General features: G+C 32.1%; 1 protein-coding gene across 2 annotated transcripts; it reads right to left on the reverse strand.

Moving 5' to 3' along the window:
* Positions 1–730: 730 nt before the first annotated feature.
* Positions 731–25142, reverse strand: LOC148629333 (diphosphoinositol polyphosphate phosphohydrolase 1-like). Of its 2 annotated transcripts, XM_088548489.1 has the most exons (5): positions 24877–25142; positions 14004–14159; positions 12943–13027; positions 12535–12571; positions 731–6239 (listed from the first exon to the last, which is right to left on the reverse strand). In XM_088548489.1, exons 1-5 carry the CDS (start codon positions 24973–24975, stop codon positions 6209–6211), a joined length of 408 nt encoding a protein of 135 aa, XP_088404615.1. In that variant the 5' UTR covers positions 24976–25142; the 3' UTR covers positions 731–6208. The 2 variants fall into 2 exon arrangements, with proteins under 2 accessions (XP_088404615.1, XP_088404606.1); XM_088548480.1 differs by lacking the exon at positions 12535–12571 and having other exon boundaries at positions 24877–25141.
* Positions 25143–27878: the final 2736 nt, after the last annotated feature.

The raw sequence follows: 27878 nt of genomic DNA on the forward strand, positions 1-27878 counted from the left end.
CTGTGGTCAAATTTTGGTTTTAATCCATTTAGCCATGTTGAAGTTATTGCCCTTTTTTAATGAATTTTGCTATTTTTAATGTTATTTCTTTCATAAATCTTTTCTTCTGAAACTACTTGATCCGATGAAACCAAACTTGGTATGAATGTTCCTTAGGGTATCCTACATAGAACAAATGTGGGGATTTTTGATCCGTCAAAAAACATGGCAGCTGTTACTAAAAATAGAACATAGGGGTCCGACAGTGGTTTTTCGTATATATCTCAAAAACAGTTAGGTTTAGCAAAATTCTTTCAGTAGCTGAAATGATCCATATTATTAAGATAACAAAAGTCTTAAGGGTTAAAAGTTGTCAGATGACTCCTTGAAAGGGGAAAAATACTCCTTTTTTTTATTTTAACAGTTTTCAGTCAACATCGTGAAAACTATGATAGATTAAAAGAAACTTTCAATTGTTGAGAAGATCTTATGATAAGTCCTACCAAAGAATTCTTGAGTCAGAATTGTTGGACAACTTCTTGTTAAATTTATTGCCTTTGAAAGGCAAAATTCAACCAGGTGAGCGATTCAGGCTCTTGGGAGCCTCTTGTTTGGTGGTTGTATAAAGATCCAAAGGATTGATAGGTTGACATGAAGATCTCTATCTACCAGGCTACATAAAGGAGAGTGACTTTGCCACCATTAATACTGACAAGTGTTACAAATGGCAATAATATAGAAGAACTACAGATACAAAAAATCTAATTTATTTGTAATACAGTGAAATGGCATAAAACATGACTGAATAAATCACAAAATATGGAATGCAAAAATATTCAAGCACTCATAACAAATAAATCATAGACAGTGAGCATGCTGATGGTCATTGTCACTCCATACACAATAAAGAGCTTTGAATGGCGCAGCCTGATACAACTGCAGTAATGGAACTCTGTTTACTTAGGGCAAGTGTGGACACAATATAGGTTTTTGACAACGAATTAAAGCATATGGACTTGCAGTTCATTATGGACACAACAACTGTTTTGAACGCAAAATATGAAATTCAATTCAAAATTAGACCAAATATAGAAAAGGTTGATTTTTTTAGGGAACGTACCCTTTGACCCCTTATAACTCGAAAACTGTAAGCGATGCTTGATATCTGATTGAAAACCCAGACAGAAATTTTTATACGCAATCCAATAAAACAAATTTTCAAAATTGGATCCAAAAAATAATAAAGAGCTGCGCTTGATATGCCCCTTGCCCTTTTAACTTGTCCTTATGCTTTTAATGAAGTTATATGATCAACTAGAAATACTATCATAACAAATGGTCCGTTTTCAACGATTTTGCAACAAATAAATTTCCTTGGAATTTCCTGCTGTTTTTTAAAGAGTAAAACTTCATAACAGGGAAACATAAAATTTAACATTTATATAAATTGGAAGGTAGCTTACTTCAATAGGCATGAACAATTCACCAAAGTTTCATTGTGCGAAAATTTGATATAAACACCCCTTTTTTATGTATCATAACATTCGTAATATGAAAACGAAAAAACTGAAATTTATAAAAATCGAAAGGGAGCTCATGTCAATAGATATGAACAATTCACCAAAGTTTCATTAAAGTCGGTGAAAGTGTATTTGAGTTATTGTCAGAAAAGTTGAAAATCCCCCTTTTTTTTAGTATAAAAATTCATAACACGGAAACGAAAAATCTGAAACTAATTAAAATTGAAAGGGAGCTTATGTCTATTGATTTGAACAATTCACCAAAGTTTCATTAAAGTTGGTGAAAGTGTATTTGAGTTAATGTCAGACGGACGGACAACGGTATACCATAATATGTACCATCTTAAACATGTATGAAAAAAGTTTGGTATGGTTCAATTTTGTACCCCTTTGACTCTAAAACAATTGAAGATAAGCCTACCCTGTAAAATGTTTTTACGACAGAATTTCAAAAGGAACAGATTGACATATGAATCATAATCAGTTGTAATGATAACACCCATTTTACTCCTTTTAGCCCCTTATTTCCCAAAGAGGTGGATCAAAACCTCCAAAAACTATGGGGCCCTCAACCATATCCCTGAAAACAATGTGTTAATTTAGGCAAGTTTTACTCAAGTTATCATAAATAGACTCAAGTTAACGGCCTCCGACCATGTGATACCATTATACAACCAAAATATTTTTTGTGGTTGCATAAAAACTACATAAGCACCAATATTGGTAAAGTCAGAAAATTTTCACAACAGGAAGTTATACTATAATGATAATAACTTATTCTCAAAAGAGACATTACTTTATGGCATCATCATAATCATGAACTAATACAAGAAACATCATTAATAATTCAATGTAACAACTTTACATTACTGTATAAGCTTTCCACTTTCTCTACTGAATAAGTAAACATAAGCAATTTTATTGTTGGATATTTATAGTTCAAAGTTAAAACATGCATAATATTGTGTCATTCTTAATGAGAACAAAGTCATATGATAACTCGAGAGAATAATAAAAACAATATCATACACCACAAACTAATTTACTATGGCACCTTATTTTTTTTACATGTAGTGCATTAGTTATATTTTAGTGTATCCTATGACACATTCTGAATTGTATTTCACTGAAAAAATTTGGTAAGTTCATACAATTCTGTACTTTTTACCAGGTATGTTAAAACAAAATGTACAGATGTTTTATTTTTCAATAATATTTTTAAAGTCTGAAGACATATATGTGATAGTCTGATAGTGATTGGAAAGGAAATCTGAGAAAGATATTCACAATTTGAAGTGGCCATTTGTTAATAAACAATATACATGTAACATTCTTTTCTGTAAAGAGGTTTTTTTTTCAGCAAGAAAGGGCAAATGGTCCATGGCCATTGCCATCCTAACCCCTGAGCCTGCAAAACTTGGATTAGATTTGGAAAATTTTGCTATTAAAAGTAGTTTAGACCTTGATCAGTTTAAACATTGTGTTAAGTGTTGTTTCTAATGTTCTCAAAGAGCCACAAATAACTCAAATCCTGACATTTCTGTCTTTGATGAATACATTGTAGTTTCACTTCATTTATTTTAGGGCCTTTTACAGCTTGCTTTATGATATGGGTTTTGCCCATTATTTAAGACTGTATGGTGATCTGTCAAAGTTTAATTGTTTGTTGCTTAGCTTTTGGTGGATGCCTGTCAAATTGGCAATCTTACCACATCCCCTATTTTTATACCTTTAAGATAATATTTACAAACCAATTGAACAATTCATAATCTTATGATTATCTAATAATTTATCTTGTCACTCCCTGAATTGTTAATCATTAGCAATTCACCTCAGTAGTAATGATTGGAAGATATAGAATACATGTTCTAATATGAGTTGCTACAAAGCTCTTTAGACCACAATCATGGTAAAAAAGTGATAAACACATGACCAACATTTCATGCAACACATAGGCTGAGTCTATTCAAAAATATGAAAAAACTAGTCCTATTAGAATTGACATAAATCACGGAAACTCCATTTTACCATGGGCTGGTCATTTATGTCCTTATTTAATCCTTCACTTTTGTTAAGGTTAAAACAATGCAACATTAATGACCAGCCCATGGTAAAACAATGATAAAATGGAGTTTCCATGATTTATTTCTTAATTTCATATCAAATATATGTAGACTATATTTACATTAGTCCTCAATGAAGATCTAGGACTTCCTACATGAATGTAAAGAAATTTTGCCTTTTGCATATGTGAAACAAAGCTAAACATGTGATACTGTTTGATTTCTCACCCTTTAACAGGAAGATGGGAGGAGACCCCTGAAACATAAATGTTTACCTCCTGACGGAGTATTATATTTATATTAAAGATTATGTTCTAGTTTATAACATTTACCTGTATGTACTCAGTTTATAACAATTTACATTTAGGTTACAGACCACCAATTCAACCAATGAGCATTTGGAACGTACGCAAAAATAGTCCTACGCAGAAATTACCCTGTTCCTCATAGTGCTGTGAAAAAAGTTCTCATCTCATTTAAAAAAATTAAACAGTTTCTGAAAGGAAAAACATTTCTGTACATTTTATAGGTGCATTTTGCTTCTTGTGATGTGAAGCCTAATCTCCATAATGATTTCTAAATATACCCCTATCTTGTGAAAACACTGGGATTTCCCATGCTATTTATAGACACTTCACTCCCAATGACCAGTACTGCACTGCAAGTCTGCTAACCCCACATGCCATTCTGAGGATTGTGAGCTGACATATGTAGAATCATGCTGATATATAGTCCTCTGCAGGTTAAAGTTAAGGTAAAGTCCAGAGAAGCCATTGAATATTGTGAAATTAGCATAGAAGCCTATGGGAAGTGGAATTAGTGGTTTCTAGCCTTTATACATAAAATGCTGTATTCATACCTTCAAGATTGAATAAGACTTCTATCATAATGCAATACCCTGTTGGATTACTTAACATTTTTTAATGTTATAAGATAAAATACACAAACTTACACTGTCTACTGGAATTTCTCAATGAAAGTGAATAGCTGTCAACACCAATAATGCTTTGTAGCTGAAAACATATCTGTTTCCATACATTATTGATAAAAATAAATTGAAAATCTTTTCTAATTTAATAAATCCGTCCCAAAATAGGTATGACTTGACAAATTTCATCTCATATCAGACAATACAAATGTTTTGTAATTTAAAGCTTAGAAATTACCAACCTATTTGTAAAAAAAAACACATATAGAAGTATAACATGATAAAAACATTCCATTCTTTCACTAACATAAAGATTTTAGAAATGTAATTCAAAGTTTTTTTTTCTACATGTGCTAACTCGTTTAAATAATGGCATTATCAAATTAATATTATAGAACATTTACCTAATGTTCTTTTTAGGCATATGTAGACCTTAAAATTTCTGGTAAGAAGGTATAAAGGCTTTCAATTCCCTCCATTATTCATTGCTTTTTAAATTTTGTGATCTACATACTGATAAATGCATTGTTATGTTTTGGTGGGAGAAAGTCTGAGTGTGAAATTATCAAATTTATTTAACAGTGAATTATCCAAATTTTTTGCACAGGGAACATTCAATAAATAACTCCTATCAATATTAGAAAACCGTAACCATCATTTTGGCACAAGAGAACATTCTGTAATTCCTATTTTTATCACTAATACATATTAATTCGCCTTACTTGTCTTCAGTCTCTGTTTCAGAGTGAAAAAAATAATAATGCCACGGTTATAAATAATACATATTCATGGTAAAATAATGCACTGTGTCCTTAAATAATTGTAAGAAATAGTGACTGTAATGTATTACAAAAGTACCATACCTACAGTGTAGAGATATGTGTTAACAGTATTTATGACAGTAAATCTGAGTTTTGAAATGAGCCTTTTAAATATCATATGTGCTTCTATATTAAAAGGTGAAAGTAAAATAAAAAATAAATGTAAACAATAATGCCCAAAGAAAATATAAAATACAGATACAATCATTTCAGAGAATATTAAAAATATCAAACAAACAGAACAAATCAGATTACAATCTTGCCATTAGTCAACTGGTTATAATAATGTGTAGAGTGAGTCCTGGGCAAACAGACCAAATTTTCCACCTATTAGCAGTATTTTTCTTTTTGAGTCAAAAACAATTGTAAAATTGGTAACTTGTTTATAATGACCTGATTACACAGGAAATTATAAGAAGGGTTGGATTTCAACTAAGAAAAATGTGGATTTCAAAATTAAAAAAAAAACATTTTAAGTGCTTTAAAACTAAGTGATTTATCAGCATTAATGTTGTCCCAATGTTCCGATTAAGTATGACAATACAAAAAATAATAAAATACCAAACTAAATTTAAAGTGGACACATTGTAACAGAAAAAAACATGACAAGGATATCTTCTTTAAATAAATAAATACAAATAAATACAATGTTAGCACTTTCCTAGCAACTACTTATGTCAAATGCTTTGATTATTTTCTGCCCATCACAATTTAATGCTGACAGTGACTGGTTGGTATTTAATGGTACCACACAACATGATATAATACTTTGTATTTTACTGATATGGTATTAATCTAATCTAAACCATAACTACTGGTCATGTGATCCGCTCAGCTTCTTCCAGCAATGATAAATATGTCACTTGAATTGGTTTATGGGATAGTCTTTTCTTAGCTTCATCTATGGAGAACCAGTGTCGAGAGCGCCCTGAAAAGGAAAAAAATGGAAAATTAGCATTAAAAACCCATACTTATTGAAAATAATTAAAAGCTAGAAATACTTCAGCAAGCTCACAAAGAGAATACCCCCCACTTCCAGTGGACTCAAATGTAAAACCTTTATTTTGGATTTATCTCCCTTTGGAGTCTTCAAACAGTGATAATATTTCTTCAAGCAAATCTACATATGATATCAAACCTTCTCATAATATATCACATAAGACCTTTAATTTGCATTATCTGCCAACAGTACTTACATTTCTTCAAGCACATCTGCATATGATACTCAACCTTCCTATCAAATTTCATAAAAATCCCTTGAGTAGTTTAAGACGAGTTGTGCTCACAAGGAATATGAACAGATGGACAGAAAAACAGACAGAGAGACAGACAGACAGACTGTGTGACTCCCATAAAAAATCATACATTTATCTCCCACTAAAATCAACCAAAATCAAGAACAAAAAGTGCTTCTTTCATGTACAGTCTATATGAAATTTATCTCCAAAGCACAATACTATGACTGATTATGTGGTCTGTAACTGATTCTTAAGAAATAACAGTTAACTTGGTGGGTTTTTAAAATGCATGAATCACCTTCTGTCTGATTTTTATAAAGACTGCTATTTAATAATAATATGAGAGACAAACCATTACACAAGCAATGGCTATACATACAATTTTTTTATCAAGTATATGTATATAAAATATTCTCATTGCAGGCCTGTACAAATCCTATTTAGAGCTTAATTACAAGTTGATTGTTAGACACTTTAGCTCAAGACATACAAAAAAATGTGTTCTTTTTCAGATATTGCAAGTCTTCATTGTCAAATAAATGCACATATATAAACATAGACAAGACATGACAATAGTTATTGGCACTAACACAATTAAAACAATTGATTATGACCCTAAAGAATGGCAAGGCTACCAGTATATTATACCATTCCCCTTCTCCTAGACCCTAAAAAATGGCAATGCTACCGGTATATTATACCATTCCCCTTCTCCTAGACCCTAAAGGATGGCAATGCTACCAGTATACTATGCCATTCACCTTCTCCTAGCTAAGAAAACCACATAATATATTCTTTATAAAGCATCCAATCTACCTATGTTTTAGAAGAAAAGTTAACTGATTGATTTATTGGAAAATATCTCTGACAAAAAAATTTAAAACTTCAAATCTTTGCACACACTTAACAAATTAAAGTGGATTCTAAAGTCTCTTCAGAGAATTACAAATAGTGTAAACCCAACAGTTAATCCAATCACTAAGTATCCTGATTATCTTTCAGTGGAATTAGATTTTTTACATCCCTTATCAAAATCAATACTGCAACACAGTAACCCATTAAAACGACAATGTTCATAAACCAAATAACAGATTCTAAAAGGAAAACACCCCATGATAGTAATAGAACTACTGTTGATTGACTTTGATTGGGGAATTTGCGTAACATTTGCCTTTGATTATATTAAATTGGGGCATCTGTAGGAAAACAATATTGGCAATGTTGTTGTCTATTATTGTCAGTTAATGTTACACATCAGCGCCAAAATTAATGAAAAGTTAACTCATATCGCTTTTTTCCATAGACAATGCATCAATGACTATAATATCATTTTTACCTACAAGGTTTCATTTTAATATTTGAGTATATATGTATACTATCAATTATGACATGTATGACAAATATTTCAATTCTACATTCAAGCTGAGTTGGCAGTTTTTTTAATGACTATTTTTTGGGACCATCCCATGAACATTAAAAAGAACTTGTTCACTTTAATGAAGATAATATTTGTCAAATTAGCTCACATGGAGATTGTCAAGTGTACTTCCATTGCAGTGATCTAACTTTTATAAATTTTCCCATGTGAAGAATTAATTCCAATTCTAAAGTTTGCTTTCTGCAGCAAAAAATTACTAAAGCCTTCATGGAATTCAATGAAACCTACAAGGTGACGACTTTAAAAAAAAAAAAAAGGAATCCATATATCAACCTTTATGGATTTAAATGAACTTTTACAATGCTTTATAAGTTAGTGAGATGCCTATTTATTTTGGGGTTATTAGGTTAAAGGTCAATGTGTGAAAATAGGTCTGTCACTCAAAAATGGTCATTTTTGTCCATTTCTGGTCATTATTTGCTACCTGTGGGGTTCAACGGGAACAAATCAGGAACCAAAGCACATTCATCCTACAGCCTGAAGACCGTGAAGGCTACTGAAGCCAAATAATGTGTGTTGCAGTCACAAGTGGGGGTTCAAGGAGCCCCCTGAAGGGTCATTCATGTGAAAAAATGAGGATTTTTTTCTAATTTTTGGCCTCTGTATGTCCATAAACCGGAAGTAGTCGATACAAGGGGTTGTCATTGAAATCGGCATGACAGGAATCATTCTTATAAAGTTTCCAGGCAAAATAGAGTACTACAGATTAATTCTGCTCTGGCGAGGGTCCGAGAAATGAACCCCCCCCCAAAAAGTAATTTTTTTCAACAGCGGAAACTCCTGACCTCTTCTTTTAGCTTTCAAGTCATTATTTATTAACAGTCTTTATCAGATAGCCTCATTTTAAAGCACAGTCACACTGCTTGCAGATGGGCACAGATTGCGCTTTCCTAAATTCAGATTTACACTGCCAGAACTGATAAAGCGGAACAAGGTCCAATCCTGAAGAGGTCAAGGGTTAAGATATGAAGAAATAAGAGCACTTTCTGTCATACTGACAATTTCAATTAAGCATGCAATTTCAAAGGGCAAAAAAATTGCCTTCTCTCTAAGTAACATTAAGGAGCAGTGTTTCACACACAAAATTGACCCTGTCTTTTTATGTAAAACTTAAAATTTGAAATTGAACTTAGGTGGAACGTATTGGTTAAATACATTAAATCATTTATGCATAGACAGATGCAATATATGTGATGGTAAACAAGTGTTATTTATATGCAGAAAGGTATTTTTACCTTTTTACATACATGATATTTCTTCAGTTTGTTACCATGGCTACTGATTAACTAATATAATCATAAATTACTTTAACTTCCAAAATTCAAGTACTAAAAAAATATGTACTAATACTTTATCTAAATCAAAGCACCAATGGTGCTGAACCTCGGAAGTCATGAGACATCTTTTAATATTTTGAAAACTTTTGAAGACGCTAATCAAATCCATTGATGGCATTTCGTTCTTTTTGTATTTCTTAAAAAAAAGTTTTATTATTTACAACAGGATCAGCCCTTTCACCACTACAAAAACCACACATCCACACAATACATGATGAATCCAAATTTCATTAAAATTTTGTTTCCAATCTTTTGTTTCGTTTCATTTCATTTTTATTTTGTTTCTCAATATGTCATCTTGACAACCTATTTTTAGGTTTAAATATAGTCAATCACATGGAGACCATATATAGATATCAAAGGCATTGATAAAATATAGTTCAAACTTCTATATATGTATTTGAAATTTTCTTTGACAAGCAATTATGTAATTTCAATGTATACTGTAAACATGGGCAGTGTATTTATAAAAAATAATCACTTTAATACATTTTAATATTCATCCGCCAGATCTCTTCCGCAATGGAAGTACTTTGAAGGCTATCAACAAACTGAAGTCCTTTTGATCGACATCAGATGGTTATAAGACTCAGTAGTCACATGGCTTCTGAGTAAAAAGACACTCTTGAATTTTTTACAGCCTAAAAACTGCTTGATTTCAATAAAATGAGGGTAGCGTTTTAGAGTTGACTTAACTGTATTATACTACCTAACTTGTCTAAAATATTGATGATGGCAATTTTTTGTATAAATCTCATGAAAATACTTTAATATAGGTTTTAGAGTGCTTACAATGTCATACAGATAAAATAAGTGAGTAAAAAGGACAACTTGATACCCCATTCCCCTATTTGATAACATGCATATTAAAAAAATTCAATACCTTGAAAATCAATTTAAAAGTAGAAATAGAAATTTTAGATTCATTCATGTACATTTATATACAGGGTCAAATAGTATGCCAGAATATTTAATTTCTTATGACTCCCACAAAGCTCAAGAAAGCACAAATTGTCAAACATATAATAAATTGATCCACAAAAAAGATATCAAAGGAGTTTAAACAACTTATGTAAATGTTATGAATGCAAATTATTGCATGTTTATTTACATGACATTATGTTTAGTTAGGTTCACATAAAAGCTTCAGATTTTGAACATATGTTTGCAAATACTCAATAACTTATACACTTTTGCTATGTTTAAGCTTATGTTGAATTTGTGTTTAAATCTCTAAAACCTAAATGATGCCAATTTTTATAAGAACTGTTTGGCAACATGTTTTGTCTATCATTTATCTTACTATACTGCATGACTCATCAATCACCAATATCTACAATAAGCTTGATTAAATTCTCTAATATTCTAAGATTATTTTCACTAACAGGTTTTTCACAACTGTTCTATTATTAAGAAGGAGCACTGTAGTTTTGTTTCAGGCAAACAATGACAATATTTTCTAAATCTGAAAATATATCAAATTCAATTTTCTGAAAATGTCTATTAAGGTAGAAATGAATATCAAGTTCAGACACACTCTGTCATGATGCTTTAAAAAAAGCTAAGCTATTAAAAAAATACCAGAAACTTTTACAGTTTTTCTACACATGAAAGCAACTTACATAATCTTTGAGTGTAGTCCTGGTAAACTTTTATTTGCCATTACTTAATCAAGCAATTGAAGGTTGTATTTTTAAGTAAAAATACCCCAGAAAGAATTTGAAAATGAAAAATAAAGGTAAATTTTTGGTACTACAAATGTATATTATACATAAAATAATCAGAAAGTAGAAAAATAGTTGTAAAAAAAACTTCAATAAATGATATTTTGCATACCAAAACTCAAACTTATATTATTCAATGATAAGGGGCGGCAAAGTAAAGATTTTTACAGTAAGTCTGTAATAAAAATAATTTAGATTGTATGCAACTTATTGTATACAAATATAAGGGATTTAGATGTGTTTAAATGTACTCAATAAATATTTACAGAAGAATGTATATATATATCAATTTTGCAATCAAATGTTATGTAACATATATGTATTATTTTTACACAAAGTATAACATCTAAATTCATACTGAAAAGAAACGATTGATTTCTTATATAAAAGTCATTAGATTTACAAACTGAAAGAACAAAAAAAATTGAAATGTTCATTAGATGACAAACAACAAACTTTATACCAATGTACATTGTGAAATACCAACAACTATTTATTTAATACTTTATTCAAGTTTCTGAATTGAATTTTTGACACATCATTTTTTTCTGATGAAGAATGAATGTGTTTACAGAACAAGTAAAAATTTGCAATTCGACATCTACCTTAAAACTTGTTTCTTGTTCTTGTTTAAAAAAAAAACGAAGTTGAATTCTGGACCTTTAGGACCTAAATGTAGATAATATCTACGACAAAATCTAAATAAAATTGTAAAAGCTACAAAACAAGAATATAAACCTGAAAAATGCAAATTAAAAGGACAATGATTTTAATTTTAAAAATAACTTTAAGGTTGGCAGGGTTTAAATCGTTTTAGCACTACCTTATTCCAATCATATATGTTTGGCTTAATTGAACATGTTGGACAAAAATAAACTAACAATGAAACAGAATCAAGTATTGTTTTTCATATCCAGTAAACTAGCTATAGATTTAACATTATGGCATAGATATCAAAAATGCAATTATATTTGCCAGTTATCTATAACTTATTCATCATTTCATAGACATTCTGGGAAATTAGATAGATAATGAAATTTTACTATCAGTGATCAAGGGCATCCAAGTGCTTGTTTTTACAAAAACTGGAAACATTACTACAGAAAATGTTGATTAATCTTACAGTAGAGATGTTAAAAAGAAATAGAGAGTAAATGAATTACAGATAACAATCCCTGTCTCTACTATCAAATGGCATAAATGAATCTGTAAATAATTCTGCATTTGAAAAAACAATGATTACAGGTAATTCACATGGTGGTGGTTGGAATGCTACATTTAATGCAACATGCAAATAAAAAACTTGTGCATACAAATAAGACATCTGCATGTAAAGAATCATTTTCACAATAAAGTAATACAAGAAATACCTAATACATGTACTTCTAAGGACCAAATGTAGTTTTTTTCCAATGAATAATGGCTCTATCAGCATAAACATTGCAATTTAATTGAAACCATTAAAACTGGGAGCAATGCTCAATACCTTGATAAACCTATTCCTCCATTGGATAACTTCTGACCTGAAAATTGATTTGGATCAAAATAGATAAAATAGAATGATTACGTAATGAAGATTATGTGAAAGTTGCATTAAATCAGGAGGAGTAACTGAAAAGGGATTGTTTCCCTCAGTGTAATGGAAGGAAGGACAAACATCTATATCACTATATATCCCCAACTTTGCATGAGGAGTGGGGTTTAATAAAGGGTTGGTTCTAGAAGAAAAACCTGTACTGGGACAAAATATCTTCCCCTTATCTACCTACTTAAAGTCAGTATGTCCAAGTTTGAAAGAGCAACATAATATTGTACTACAACAACAAAAATATCACAAAACTACAAATTACATACAAAGAAAAAAAAACAACTTGAGCATGTTTGGCAACCTTACCCATAGTTCTTTTGTCTTCCCAATCATCTAAACATTCTGTCACTATAAATGCAAATACCAATGTCCTATGTTTCTTCTCTTTATTCTGAAATACAGAAATAACTTGTTATGTCACAAAGTCAGATTCTCATAGGCTAAATATGTACTCCCATGGGAATTCTGTTTTCTGTGTTAAATGACTTACATTGTCTGAATATTTCATATGATTTCATCTTACCAATGGCCTTAGCATGCTTTAGAAACGGTTTCAAACCATACTTATCAGGTCATTTGATTTCCTTTCACTGCATTCTTTTTCTTTCATTTTTTTCCTGAACAGGTGAAAATTTAGTGACTGATTAGTCAGAGTGATTTGAAATTATATAAGCCATAAAACTTTCAATTCTGAATAATCATCAATTTGTATCCAACATTTGATGTTAACTCTGGTCTCTATGACCTAAGATTCCATTTGCACAGATGATAGTCTTCCTTAAATCATCATAAGTACAGCCCTGTGCAGGTCCGGGTGTCTAAAGAATAGGCCTGCAGCAGCACTAAGCTTGTCGTAAAAGGCGACTAAATAGTGCTCAGAACCTTAGCCGGGGGCTAGGGTGCTCTGCCCAGAGAGTAACTGGGTTGTGTGCCTCAGGTGGTGGAATAGGGTGTTACATGCTGGGGTTGTCAGGCTATAATACGGTAAACCTGACCGCAAACCATAGCGGTGCACTGTGTTGGGAAAGATGCCACGTTCCTCGCACGTTAAAGACCCCTACTGTGGTATTCTCCCAGAGGAAGAACCATAGGGCTCCGCCACAGGAAACTAAATTGCCCGACCCTACCCACCTCTCCCCATTTCCAGTGGCAATCAAAATTTGTCGACCCCATTATCCTTGTGTTCCATCCCATTTTTCATTTCATCATCATTTCATGTTCATTTTATCATCCACTTCATGTTCATCGCCTGAATATAGCTGAAATATTGCTGCTCGGGTGTTAAACCCCAACAAACAAAAAAAGACAATCATAAGTACATGAAAATACTGCATTTACCTCTTAGAAAAAATGTACCAAAAGCGTACCTCAAATGTTCCAAGGTATCTCCCTAAATCTCCTCTGACACCTGCCTCTTCTAAAGCCTCTCTTTCTGCAGTAGCTTTAGCCTCTTCTTGTGGTTCTATTCCACCTCCAGGTACTACAAACTTCTCTCTGTCCTTACTACTTGTCACCAGTAAAATCTAAATAATCAAATCAGTACATGATGTCATATTCTGCACTTTCCACTTATTTTAAAAATATTCAGATATTTTTTTATTGAACTTTAAATGACCATTTTGACCTCCATCTTTGACTGACTTCCATATAAATCTATAGGCGTCTGTACATTCCTAAGTATGTTTTTAATGTCCCAAAGCTTAAAAAAAATGTGTTGCATGTATATAGAGAACAATACATGAAAATAAAAAGCTTTGTGGAGCATAGCATGATATGACCGCAGTGGTCAAACCCTGAACAGTTTGGGCAAGTGTGGACACAATATTAGTTTTTGACATACTTCAGCATAGGGACCTTATACTTCATTATGAATACAATACACAAAATTTGAATTTTATTTAAAAATTTTAAAAATCAAACCAAAACTTTCTCGGGTACGGTCCCTTTAATCCTTTATAATTTAAAAACAATAAGAGATATTTAAAATCTGATTGAATAAAGAGTCTAATGAAAAAAATATATCAAAATAGGACCAAATATAAAAATGTTAATTTTTTGGGTTGTTGGGCTTCATTTGCATACACTTGTATGTGTGTGATTAAGAGCAAAACCAGTCTCGGAAAATATTTGCTAGTTTCGATAATTAAATACAAATCAAATCATAGATATTCCAAGATAGGGATGGCCTTATAGCCTGCAGTATGGCGTCCAGATGTTTATGAAAATTACATAATCAATATTACCCATAATTCTCGGGTCATAAATAATGGAAACGAAAACAAACCAAAACAAAACAAAAATAATCCAAAAAAGAAAGAATCCAAACGAATCTATTCGATAAAATGAATCAAATCGTTATAAAAACATAATTTAACTTTACATGCAAAAAAAAGAAATCTTTGAAGGCGTTTCGCAAATATAAGAACCATAATGTCAACCAGTGCCGGACAATTCGACCAAAAGACATTTCGGACAATGACAACCAATAATTCCTTATGAATGCTGGACATATCGCCCAATAGACATATCAGACCAAGTCAGTCAATAAAATGCTTTAGGACAAATATATATCATTACAAAATTTGCCATACTTGAAGGTTTTAAGTATATAATATCAAATCAGAGCTGACAAAAATTATCAAAGTTGTTTTTAATTAATGTTTCTTCGGGAGCGTTAAAAGGTTTCACCTTCATCATATTTTCATAATAAGACAAAAAAAATAAAAGAACAGCATTCCGATGTCCCCTGTGAAAAAAAAAAAGAGGAAAACTTTAAATTCACTGAAATTTTCTAAGTTCAAGGGCCATTACTTCTGTAAAAATCAATCAACCATAATCAAAGTTGAACTTATTCTGTAACTTATCATAGTAAGACTACATACAAAATTTAAAATCAATTGGTGAAAGCACTACAAAAAATAAAAAGTGCGGAAAACTGTAAATTCACTGAAATTTTCTAAGTCCAAGAGCTATAACTTCCCTAAAAATCATTCAACCGTAACCAAAGTTGAACTTAATCTGTAAACTCTTCATAATAAGGCCACATAGCAAAAGCAAATTTATTTGGTAAAAGCATAACAAGAAAAGTGCGGAAAACACAGACGGACGCCCAGCATTTCCATGTCTCCTCAGGGGGGTACAATAAAAGAACAGTGTTCCAATGTTTCCCATGTAAAATAAATACAGAAGATATATTTCAAACTTTAAATTCACTGAAATCTTCTAAGTCTAAGGGCCACAACTTCTGTAAAAATCTTTCAATAATATCCAGAGTCAAACTTAGTCTGTATCCTCTCATAGTAAGACTACATACAAAAGATAAAATTAATTGCTAAAAGCGTTTCAAAAAAAGTGTGGAAAACTTCAAGTACAAGGGCCATTACTTCTGTAAAAATCATTCAACCATAACCAAAGTCGAACTCAATCTGTAACTCTTCAATAATAAGGCTACGTAACAAAAGCCAACCTAATTGACAGGAGCATTACAAAATAGCACTGGTAGTTTTTCACTCTTGAGAAAATTGTAGCATGAGCAAAATTTCAAAGATCATATCATGTTAAATGAAATTGTGATCATAAATTGCATTTTAAATACTATTAAGAACTGTCTTTTTAATATGTATAGACTAAAAGTCGATCTATACCAATGACCCAACTTTACACACATTAACAAATTTTGTTCCATTTCACCTTTTTCCCCAATTTTAAATCTATCCAAAAGTTCATTTACATTTACATTCAAAAGCTATATTAACAGAGTATTTATCCTACATAACAATTATAGTTAAATTAAACCAATATCAGCTGAAGAAAATAATTTCCTCAACACAAGATTTTCAAAAACTAGACACTTTTATCAATTTGAATTTTCCCGCCAATTTTACTTGGTTAAAATCACTGCTCTTCACTTTCTGTATATAAGTGGTAAAATATGATAGGATGGATAATTTAACATATAAGTGTAAAATGAAATTATTTAACACAATTTTATCCTTCCAGACATATTACTGCAAGAAATAAATTCCCTAAATGTAAACTTATTTCTAAATATCTATCGAGGCCAAAAAGGAGTTCATCAAATCTTGCCTTGATATGAGTGATTGATTGATTGACTGTTGGGGTTTAACACCCGAACAGCAATATTTTAGCTATATTCAGGCGATGAACAATAATGAATGAATGATAAAATGAACATGAAATGATGATGAAATAAAATATGGGATGGGACACAAGGATAATGGGGTGGACAAATTTCGATTGCCACTGGAAATAGGGAGAGGTGGGTAGGGTCAGGCAATTGATATGAAGACTAGATCTTAATTTTTTGCATAAATAATAGAATATAATTGAACTGATAAATTGCAAGAATCATATTTACTTGTTATAAAAGAGGTATTGAATGATATAAAAGGACTACATTATTGTGTAGTGTTCAGAAATAGTAGGCAAGTTCCAGTGATTGATCTGAAGATCAAAAACCAAAAAAGTGTGGAAAACCTGGATGGCCGGACAGACAGACAGAAGCCTGGCATTTCCATGTCCTCTCGGGATGCGATGCAGGGGACAAAAAGTTAAATTTATGGGCATTGCCCAACTGTGAGCCCTAAAACTTACTAAAGAGCTGCGCTTTAAGCACATGATAAGCTGTTGCCCTTTTAACTTGTCCTTGAGATATAATACATCCAGGAGAGGCATAAATGATGCTCTAAAATGCTATCTCCGTGGAGCTTCGCCCCCCCTGGACCCCCTACCAGGGCTCCACCCTGGACCTGCTGAGGGCCTTAAGCGGTCCCACACCCCCTGCCATAATTTTGCCTACACTTCAATTTGGCCTCAGCTACGCGCCTGGATATGAATAATTTACCAAAGTTTCTTAAAAGTTTTTTTTTTTGAGTTATTGTCCGAAAACTTGAAAATTCCTGTTTTTTTTTAAGTATAAAATTTATAACACGGAAACAATAAATGAAATTTATAAAATTTGAAATGGAACTTGCATCAATAGATATGAAATAATCACCAAAGTATAATAAAAGTAGGTGAAAGTATTTTTGAGTTATTGTCCGAAAACTTGAAAATCCATCTTTTTTTTAAGTTTAAAAAATTCGTAACTCAGAAACAAAAAAGCTTAAAATTTATAAAAATCGAAAGGGAGCTTACGTCAATAGATATTTACAATTCACCAAAGTTTCATATAAGTTGATGAAAGTGTTGATGACGGACGGACGGATGAACAGACCAAAAGACGGACAATGGAATACCATAATACTTCTGACGGTTTATATAAAAATGTTCCAAAACACATCAGATCTGCTGATATAATAGTTCTGTAGAGAATACATTGAACTAACCTACCGAATATTGAAAACTCCTCATGACTTCAATGAACATTTATTGCCATCTGAATCTAATTATCAACATCATTGTAACATCAACATCAACGATGGAATGTACAAAAATGTGGACGTTATTTTCAATTACAACAAATCATAATTATAAAAATCTCTACAAGTTCACAGGAACACAATAAATTAGAAAAGAATTATCAAAATCAGAAGAAAAACAAACATTCTACATGGGTTTTAATAAAACATCTATTTTTACCCTTTTTGGCCCCTTATTCTAAAACAGTAGGGTCACCAACTCCTAATTAATTAGGAACCTTCCTTTAGTGGTCAGTAAAATCATACCATAAAAATAGGTCAACTACAACTAAAGTTATCACATGGAAACGAAGTGTCCACAGATGATCACTGTGTCATAACACTATTTTTGTGGTTGTGTAAAAACTGTACCCAAAGCTTAATCCCCCTAAGATATCCATATCAACATGAGGGCCTCTGACATGAGGGCTGATATTGATTCAATCATTTTTGTTGTTGGGTCTCTTGGACAGCTTGTGTGTCTTAATACTGTATGATCAAATGTATATTACATGTATCTGTATCAAATGCAATATCACTCTCATCAGTATTAGTCCTCAGGCCAGAGGCTCTCATGCTTGTATCTCTGGATGATATGGCATGTGACAGATTTTACCATGTATTATTCTCATGTATTATATCTGGTAGTAGACATTAATTCAAGTCAATTTTGAAGACAAGAAATGCTAATTTTTTTCCACTACATACCAATGTTAAATTTATTGGATCTTACATTTGACAACTGCTTGTTAAAAAAACAAGAGGCTCCCAGAAGGCTGAATCGCTCACCTGGTGACTTTTCACCATTCAAGGGCAATAACTCATACAAGGAGTCATCTGACAACTTTTATCCCAGGAGACTTTTTTAGGCCTTACAATAAGGGTAATTTCAGCAACTGAAAGAATTTGGCTAAACCTAAAGGTTTTGAAGATAAAATATGTGAAAAACTACTGTCTGACCCCTATGTTCTATTTTTAGTAATGGCAGCCATGTTTTTTGACGAAACAATAATCCCCACTTCAATTCTATGCAGGATATCTAAGGAAAATTCATACCAAGTTTGGTTTCAATTTGTCAAGTAGTGTCAGGAGAAGATTTTTGACAGAAATAACATTCAAAATAGCAAAAATTGTTGAAAAGGGGCAATAACTCCAACATTGCTAAGGTCTCACTAACCACTTCCGGGTCAAATGGCCACCCCCCTATGTAGTACCAAAAACACACTGAACCTAGACATATGCATTGTAAGTGCATTATTTGTGTGTATTATGATTAAAAGTAGTCAAAATAAAGCTGAGAATGTGTACTTTAAAATCATATATGTAATTAACTACAAAAGTGTATGAATATTGTTTACATGTGTGAGTAATTTGCCTCCATGCTGTCAGTTAGCAGAACAGGTAAAAATGTGGATTTTCAGTATTATTTATTCAAGTAAATTTTGTGAAGAATTTCTACTATGATCGTACCATTAGCATAATGATTTTGGAAGCCTTATTTTCCAAGCTTCGCAACGGTATGCAGCTTTAAGATGTCATTTGTCCTGGGAATTCACAGTGAGACTTTGAAAATTACTTTTTTAACATGTAAAGTAATGGAAACGTTAGAAGTGGTTAGTGAGACCTAAACCGATTAAAACCAAAATTTGACCTGAGATAGATCTCTTCATGCTAAACACTTTTACCGCATCAGAATTTAGCTAAACCTAATGATTTTGGAGATATATGTGAAAAACTACAGTCTTCTATTTTTAGTAACGGCTGCCATGTTTTTCGACGTATCAATAATCCCCACATCAGTTCTATGCAGGATACCCCAAGAAACATTCATACCAAGTTAAGTTTCAATTGGTCAAGTAGTGTCAGAGGAGAAGATTGTTGAAAGAAATAACATTAAAAATGTCAAAAATCATTGAAAAAGGGCAATAACTCCAACATGGCTAAACAGATTAATACTAAAATTTGACAAGAGATAGATCTCATCACGCTGCACACTTTCACCCAGTCAGAATTCGGCTAAAAGTAACGGTTTAGGAGATATATGTGAAAAACTACTGTCTGACCCCTATGTTCTATTTTTAGTAATGGTGGCCATGTTTTTAGACAAATCAAAAATCCCCTTAACAGTTCTATGCAGGATACCCCAAGGAACATTTATACTAAGTTTGATATCAACTGGTCAAGTAGTTTCAAAGGAGAAGAGTTTTGTATAATTGTTAACGACGACGACAGACCCCAAGTGATGGCAATAGATCACATGGCCTCTGGCCAGGTGAGCTAAAAATTGACCTTTGAGACTACAGAAAAACAGAGAGACCCTCCACTGCACTAAAAGTTATACAACCAAAGTTATTTACTTGTTCAGTGTATGTCAAAACATTACTCATGATATAAATTAACTTGTTATTAACATCATCAGTTGTCACTGAAATATCTTATTATTTATATCAATGCCTTCACTGAAATATTTTGTGGTCAAAACTACCAGTTCATACCAGTCACTAAAAAGACTACTGAAGTATTTAAAGCAGATGCTGTAGACAAATGAATACATTATTACCAGTTTGAGCATTCTGAGCATATTGCTTGGCTACTTAGCTAGTGTCAAACTGATCAACAATTCCTAACAATGTTTTTCTTATTGTCAACACTAGCAAAATTTGAAGTTTTTCCAACAAGGCAAATACATGTTCACAGTCAAATGCATATATGTTACTTAAACTGAGCATTTCAATATGCAGTAGACTATAATGTATTTCAAAGAGAATATATATATAATAACTCTCACAAATAAATATCTAAGTAATTATTTTTGTACACGTACATGTAATTGATACAAGCATGTGTGTCATCAAGCTAAGTTTATGCTTAATGAGCATTATACATTGTACATGTATCTCAATAAAGACTTCAAGAATATTTAAGAAAATCAAAGTGTTGAGGCAGTGAGTCAAGGAAGACCTCATAAATATTCATGTAACCAAATTGCAAGCTAAATAACCGATCAAAAACTTAGTCATTTTAAAGAGAACCATATGTTTTAATGAAGTGCATATCAATACTGCTTGTTTATTAATGTATTTATGGATCTTCTTTTCTTTTTATGTTTTTGGTATTTCTGGCTGTGTACGTTTGTGTCCTCAAATTTCTTGACACTTTGCACCTAAACCAGCATTTCTTCAAAAATATGATCTCCACTGTGAATCACTGACTATCAATATTAGATGGATTTTCAAAGTAAGTAAAAATCCACACTTTGAAATTTTGGGTTGGAGATGCATGAAGTAGAAATGAACCCTGTGGACTAGGGGAGCTAGGTTGACCAAGGACATAATCTAAGGGGAGAAATGAGCAAAAAACTTCTCTTTGTTTGTGCTCTCTTTGACAGTGATTTGTAATAGATTAAATGGACAAATATGCCAAAATTGTTAGTTTTCAAACAGAATTTACTAAAGCTATGGTGAAACCGTTTATTGTCAAGTTATCGGAATTCCCATGGGGACCAATTGTGCACCACTTATCCAGCATAGGTCCATCCCATCATGCAGAACTATTTTACTCCCTGCCAGACTTGAGTTATTTGCATAATTCGGCTATTTTACCATAATGGTCTATTTTTAGTACCACAGCCAAGTTTTTTGCAAGATCAAAAACACACACACACACACGCAGATTGTTAAAGATGTTGTACAGAAAATTCATGCCAAGTTTCGTTTCAATCCACCCAGTAGTTTCATAGGATAACTCCTCTACTGCTATATTTTAACCCCCTGCTGCGATTTTTTAACCCCTCTACTGCAATATTTGAACCCCTACTGTGATAAATTAACCTCTTGTTATGATATTTGAACCCCCTGCTGCAATAAATTAACCCCTACTGTTATGACATTTTTAACCCGCCTACTGCTATAAATTAACCCCCCTGCTGGGATATTTTAACCCCCTACTGCATTGTTTTCATCCCCTGCTGCAATAAATTAACCCCCCTGTTATGATATTATAACCCCCTGCTGCAATATCTTAACCTCCTTTTTTATGATATTTTAACCCCCCTGCTGCTATATCTTAACCCCACTGTTGCTATATTTAAACACCCTAATGCAATAAATTAACCCCCCTGTTATGATATTTTAGCCCATGCTGCAATATTTTAACCCCCCCCACCCCCCGCTGCAATAAATTAACCCCTACTGTTATGATATTTTAACCCCCTACTGCGATAAATTTAATCCCTATTATGATATTTTAACCCCTCTGCTGCGATAAATTTAACCCCCCTTTTATGATATTTTAACCCCCTGCTGCAATATATTAACCCCCCTTCTGTGATAAATTAACCCCCATGTAGGGGGATTAAAATATCATAAGAGGGGTTATGTTAAAATAACCCCAGGGTCAAAATTTCATACGATATATTGACCCCAGGGTTAAGATATCATATGATATTTTAACCCTGGGATCAATATTTCGCGGTGGTCAAAATATCATATGACACTGGTATGGAGTAAAAGGAGGAACAGCGCCAGTTTTAAGCTCAATTTGCACAATCATTATCAATATAATTTTTAAAGTACATTGTAGATAATACCAAGGATGCTGGTGCCTAAATTGATAGTAATCCACTAAGCAGTTTCAGAAGAAAGTATTCTTAAAGAAAAGTAATAGAGCATACGACAAAACATAACTGAGAACAACAGATGTATTGATGACAATCACTTACATGGACCTTTGGTTCAGGTCAGCTAATGAAAACTGGATATGCAGAAGTCTTCCAATTTTATTTCTTATTCAGAAACAGTTACTGATCACATAACCAGTCTTAGTTTTCATTTGGTTAGTCCTACTTTTGAGATTTATACAGATTGTACATGAAATAGTCACTTTGCAAGTTTTCCTTCGTCATTTGGTTTATTTTAGTGGGAGATGAATGTATGATTTTCTAAAGTGCAGATCCAAATGCAGAAATGACTCTTGTTATGTGAAAGTACAGCAGATGAAGACTGAAAAAGCATTGTTTGTTTAGTGGGTTTTTCTTCACCATGAATCACTTTACCATTTACAGTATCTGAATTTTATGTGGGCTGGTACTTAACAGATGCTGTCTACATTTTTCAGGAAAAATGATTCTAATTCTATATTCTGAGCAAAAAAATTTTATTGAGAGACTAGATCGAGCCACAAAAAGAGATTAAGAGACATTTAAACAAATTTTTAGAATAACAAACTGATTAAAAAATATTCCAATGATTGGCAATATGCACATGTGTACATAAATAAGTAAGTACACAAAGCTTTTCATTTAATATATCTTATCTTTCCCAAAGTCACAAAAAAAATGTTTTTCATTGTACAGGTCCATGTATCAATGCTATTCAACTACTACACAAATGCATACATGTATGTAACCGAGGTAAAAACAAAAAACAAAAAATATGTGTACTGGTAGTTCAAAGTTCTAACTGATCATGATGTTAACAATCATATGTAAATGTTTTAGGTTGGAACCAATCTTTCTAATACTCATGAACTCACATGTCTATATTGGATGAGTACCGGGGCTTTGAACTTAAGATAATTAAAGAATGATTAATGTTATATTATTATCTAGAATCCCAAATTAACACCTTCCTCCCTACAAGTCATATTTTTTAAAAGTTGAGAACAATATTTACAGCAAAACTTATTTTTTAAATTACCAATCATATTTTAACTTGTGGGCAGTTTCCTGGCATTCTGATTAGCACATTATACAAAATAAATGATTATGCAAATAAAAAACAACAAATAAAATTACAAGTACATGTACATTGTACCTACACTTTTTTCAATGAAACTGGATGCAGATACAAATACATTTTTTTGTTTAGCCTTATCTAGTTCTTCATGATGTCATCACTTATCTGTGATTTGATTTTGGTTGCCAAAAAAAGTAGCATGAGGCATCATCTTAACTATTTCATTTTACATGTATTAAGATAACTAAAAAATCTCCCTTAACTGCAAATACATATATAGATAAATATTTAGTAAATAGACTTCATGAACATAAAAATTTAGTAACAGTTTCCTATGTAAATAAATAAATACAAATATCACTAAGAATTTATTTTTCAAGTTTCACAATTATAAATTCGAAGACGAAATGTTAACTATTTCATCAACCAAAATCATATGTATAAAATAATGAAATTATAAAGTTTTGAAAAATGGAATTATTATCATGCAATTATTTATCAAGTTGTTTAATAGCCAACCAATTTCATGCAATTAGTGATTGTGACATCATGAATGGGATGGCTGAACACTCCTTTAGAACTTTAATATATGTAAACAATACCAACAGACTCTGATCCATGAACAAACTTCAAGGATAGTTATATAACAGTACTTAACACTGAATATTGTTAATGTTGCAACATAGCAGCCCAGCCACGTGAAATTTCTATTTTTAAACTGACAGCTTAAAAATGGATTTCATTGGTTTATAAGTAGGACACATTTTAATAATAATGTCAACATATTATCATGGAATCACAAGTGAAGAAATGAAATAAATACTTCAATAGCAAGCATGACAATTATAAAGTCATTGATTCTGTGTAAAACATACTACGATTTTATAAAATAAGTTACATAACAAGAAAATCAGTGTGAAAATATTTTTAAAACCTCTTCGTATTCACAACATCAACATGCGACGATGCATGCATCATGTACTGTCGAGACATTGCATAATTAAAATAACTTGAATCGTCTTAACACAAAATTTAATTGCAGACCGATATGATAACAAGAATTGTTAAAAAATACAAAAATTTACCTCTTGTTCTGTTTTATCTTTGAAACATAAACAAGATGCACGACGACGAAATCCTTCAGCATCGTAAGTTCTCACTGAATTGGGTTTTTCTTTCACCATGTCAACCGAATCAAAGACAAGTTTTTTATGAAATTATTTCTTTCCAAATATAAGTCCTCGAAAAAATGTTCCCTTTAAAAGCTTACTGTCATGTTTGACTTTCAAACATGTTAGCCATTCGGTCGTGAATCAAACCATGCCAGTAACAAATCCCACAATGCATCTATTATTTATAGAACGTAAGTTCCTCCAGCATAAGAGCACACAAACATGTAGCTGTTTCCCGCCAATCGATCAGGATATTTTCGAAAAAGTGCACCAACTGGAATAATTGAAGCGCAATCCTGTTTTTTTTAATTGACTTATAATTCCCTGGTCCGACAATCATTTGACCGACGATTGTCATACGAGTCTAATCAAAATTTATATTTGTTTGCCTCGTGCGAGCAGAAACAGTAAAAATATACACTAAAGGTATTGATTAGATTGAAAGTGCAGACTCTGGCTATCCACTATTAGGCCAGGGTCTGGTGTCATCACTGAGGAATATCAAAATCGAGATTTTCCGTAAACCCGTCTTCAAATCAAATTCATGTGACTTGTAGGAGAAAAATCTGAAGTTGCTCAAAGTTTTTTTTTATGAGAGAATAATCAAGAGAACCAAGGTTATAAATAAGGTAATCAAAAGAATGTAATCCTGGGATAAAGACCAGGCATGGAAAACAGACATACACAACAAAGGACATAAAACTAAAATCATACATACAAAGTAACAAAAGCAAATGAGTAACTCGGACGCCGCTTAAAACTGAGAGAATGGACCAGGTATACCAGTAGGGTAAGCGTCCTCTGCTTTTCTAGAAACACCCATCGAGTTGCTCATAATAAGTCACCCAAGTCAACTCGGCTAGAAAATTAACACGAATACCAGTCGGGCTAGTTGAAGCAAGTCCGATTTGGGCTGCATATTTGATAATGGAGAGAAGACCTAATGAACTTGTCATTGTATTTGGTGACTAAATCTCATTTACATTTAACCTATTCAAGTGTCTTACAACAGGGGCTACCTCCCACTGATGTTTATGTACTAGTCGTGCTGCATATTTTATAGTGGGAACAAGCCCCTGTGGCCTTACCATGCATACAAATGTGACGGGAAAAAACTCCTGCATATTTAAAGTTTATGTACATTCAGAAATATTTTAGCTACAGGTAGCTAGTCGAACCGTATAAGAAGCCTTTCTCCTAATTAAGTTTTAAATCTAAGACCTAGATTTTTTGTCGTTTTGTCCACTTCCAAAGATGTCATAAAAGTATATTAAAAAAGTCGTTTTAATTGTTAAATTAATTTGCCCCTCAATTTTTTAAGGAAAAACTATTAAAACATAAATTTATGCCATTACACCTCTATGGCCATTTTTTGAGAATTTCTGTTTGTATTTTATTATTTTAAACGAAGGTTGGAATAAAAATGTTTAGAAATCATGGATCTTTTTTTTTCTTGCCGATATCGAATAATTTGATAATTGCTATACATACACTAACAGTATTGCATTTGAAAATACAAAAAGTAGTACCAATACCGTAAATTTACATGTATTCCTTATAAATTATGTACATATTTCTAATTACATAAATTATTTGTAATCTTCTGAGATTATTTTCCATATTTAAAAAGAAGCGAGCAAAGTTGATACCGGTGTTTGTGTCCGACTCAATTCAATAACTTAGAATCTTCTAGTCGGAGTAATAAAATATTCTGGCGTCTATTGCACATATTTATCATCATGCACGTATAATATTGCCGGAGGAGACGGAGAAAGCAGATAAAAAAAGGAAAAGTGTGCCATACGAGGATTACGAATGAGAAATGTGTTCTGTTTATCAACAAAGGATTATAGACAAATTGTTTCAAACTTATGCAAAAAAAACTGTATCTCATGTAGAAAACATTAAAATCACACGAGAATAAAATGTTTCAAGAATGTTCGAGAAAATCTTGGAACATTTTCATTACACATATTTTGTAAACGTTTCTTAAACTGCAAATCTAAAAAATGTTTTGAAGGAACATTTTAAAAACATTTATGAGACCATACAGAATCACGTAAAAAATGCATTTTGAAAAAGTGTTTTCAATCCATTACTGTGCTACCTCAGTCTAAGTCCGAATTTCCTCTGACCCTGCAACCCTCCTCTTTTTTTACTTGGATATTGATGTCAATTTCTTCTTATCCTTTGAAATAACATGGTTAATGTGCATGACAATGTCAAAAGAGCATCACTGCACAGTAATGACATGTCCAGAATAATCAAGGGAAAGATTCTAGCGGAAATCAAAAGAATATAATCAAGGGACTAATACCAGACGGGGAAAACAGAAACAATTAACAAAGAACAGAAAATAACCAAAATCACACGTACAAAGCAACAGAAGCAAATGAACAACTCGAACTCCACTAAAAACTGGGAACATAGACCAGGTGCACCGGTAGGTTAAGCACCTACTTGGATCTGCTTATCTAGAAATACATATCGAGTTGCTAATAAACAAATCCAGTCCAGGGTAGACGAAAGAGCAAATGAAAACTATGACACGTTGGACAAATCGGTTCTCATGGTGCAAATTATTTCCTTAACAATCAACGAGTTCTTGATGTTGACCATAGAAATCACCGTAAATGTAAAGATTGCTAATTGATGATCATATGGTCATTTAGATCAAAGCCATAAACTATCCACATGTATTAGTTGTTTCATATTAACGTAGTAATTCAGTGGACATGAATATTTGCTTTCAAAAGTGTTAAGTTACATTTTTTCGAAAAGTTTAAGAACAAAAACTAACAAATATTCATCCATAAACTCACATACATACTTCGTATTAAAGCAACAATACAGAGCCTGGATGAAAAGTTACAAAAAAGCTTCATCAATATAGTATTAATTAGCACCAAAAATAA

The sequence above is a fragment of the Perna viridis genome, chromosome 1, assembly GCF_037379345.1.
Source record: "Perna viridis isolate PV_CMFRI_1.1 ecotype Kerala chromosome 1, ASM3737934v1, whole genome shotgun sequence".
NCBI classification, from domain to species: Eukaryota; Metazoa; Mollusca; class Bivalvia; order Mytilida; family Mytilidae; genus Perna; species Perna viridis.

Bases quoted from the DNA above. Each gene is read 5' to 3' on its own strand.
- LOC148629333 (XM_088548480.1), bottom strand. From the start codon at position 24,975: ATGGTGAAAGAAAAACCCAATTCAGTGAGAACTTACGATGCTGAAGGA. The intron at 14,160-24,876 runs GTAAATTTTTGT...TTGATTATTTAG, and splicing joins AAGATAAAACAGAACAAGAG to ATTTTACTGGTGACAAGTAG. The intron at 13,028-14,003 runs GTACGCTTTTGG...TCTGTATTTCAG, and splicing joins GATACCTTGGAACATTTGAG to AATAAAGAGAAGAAACATAG.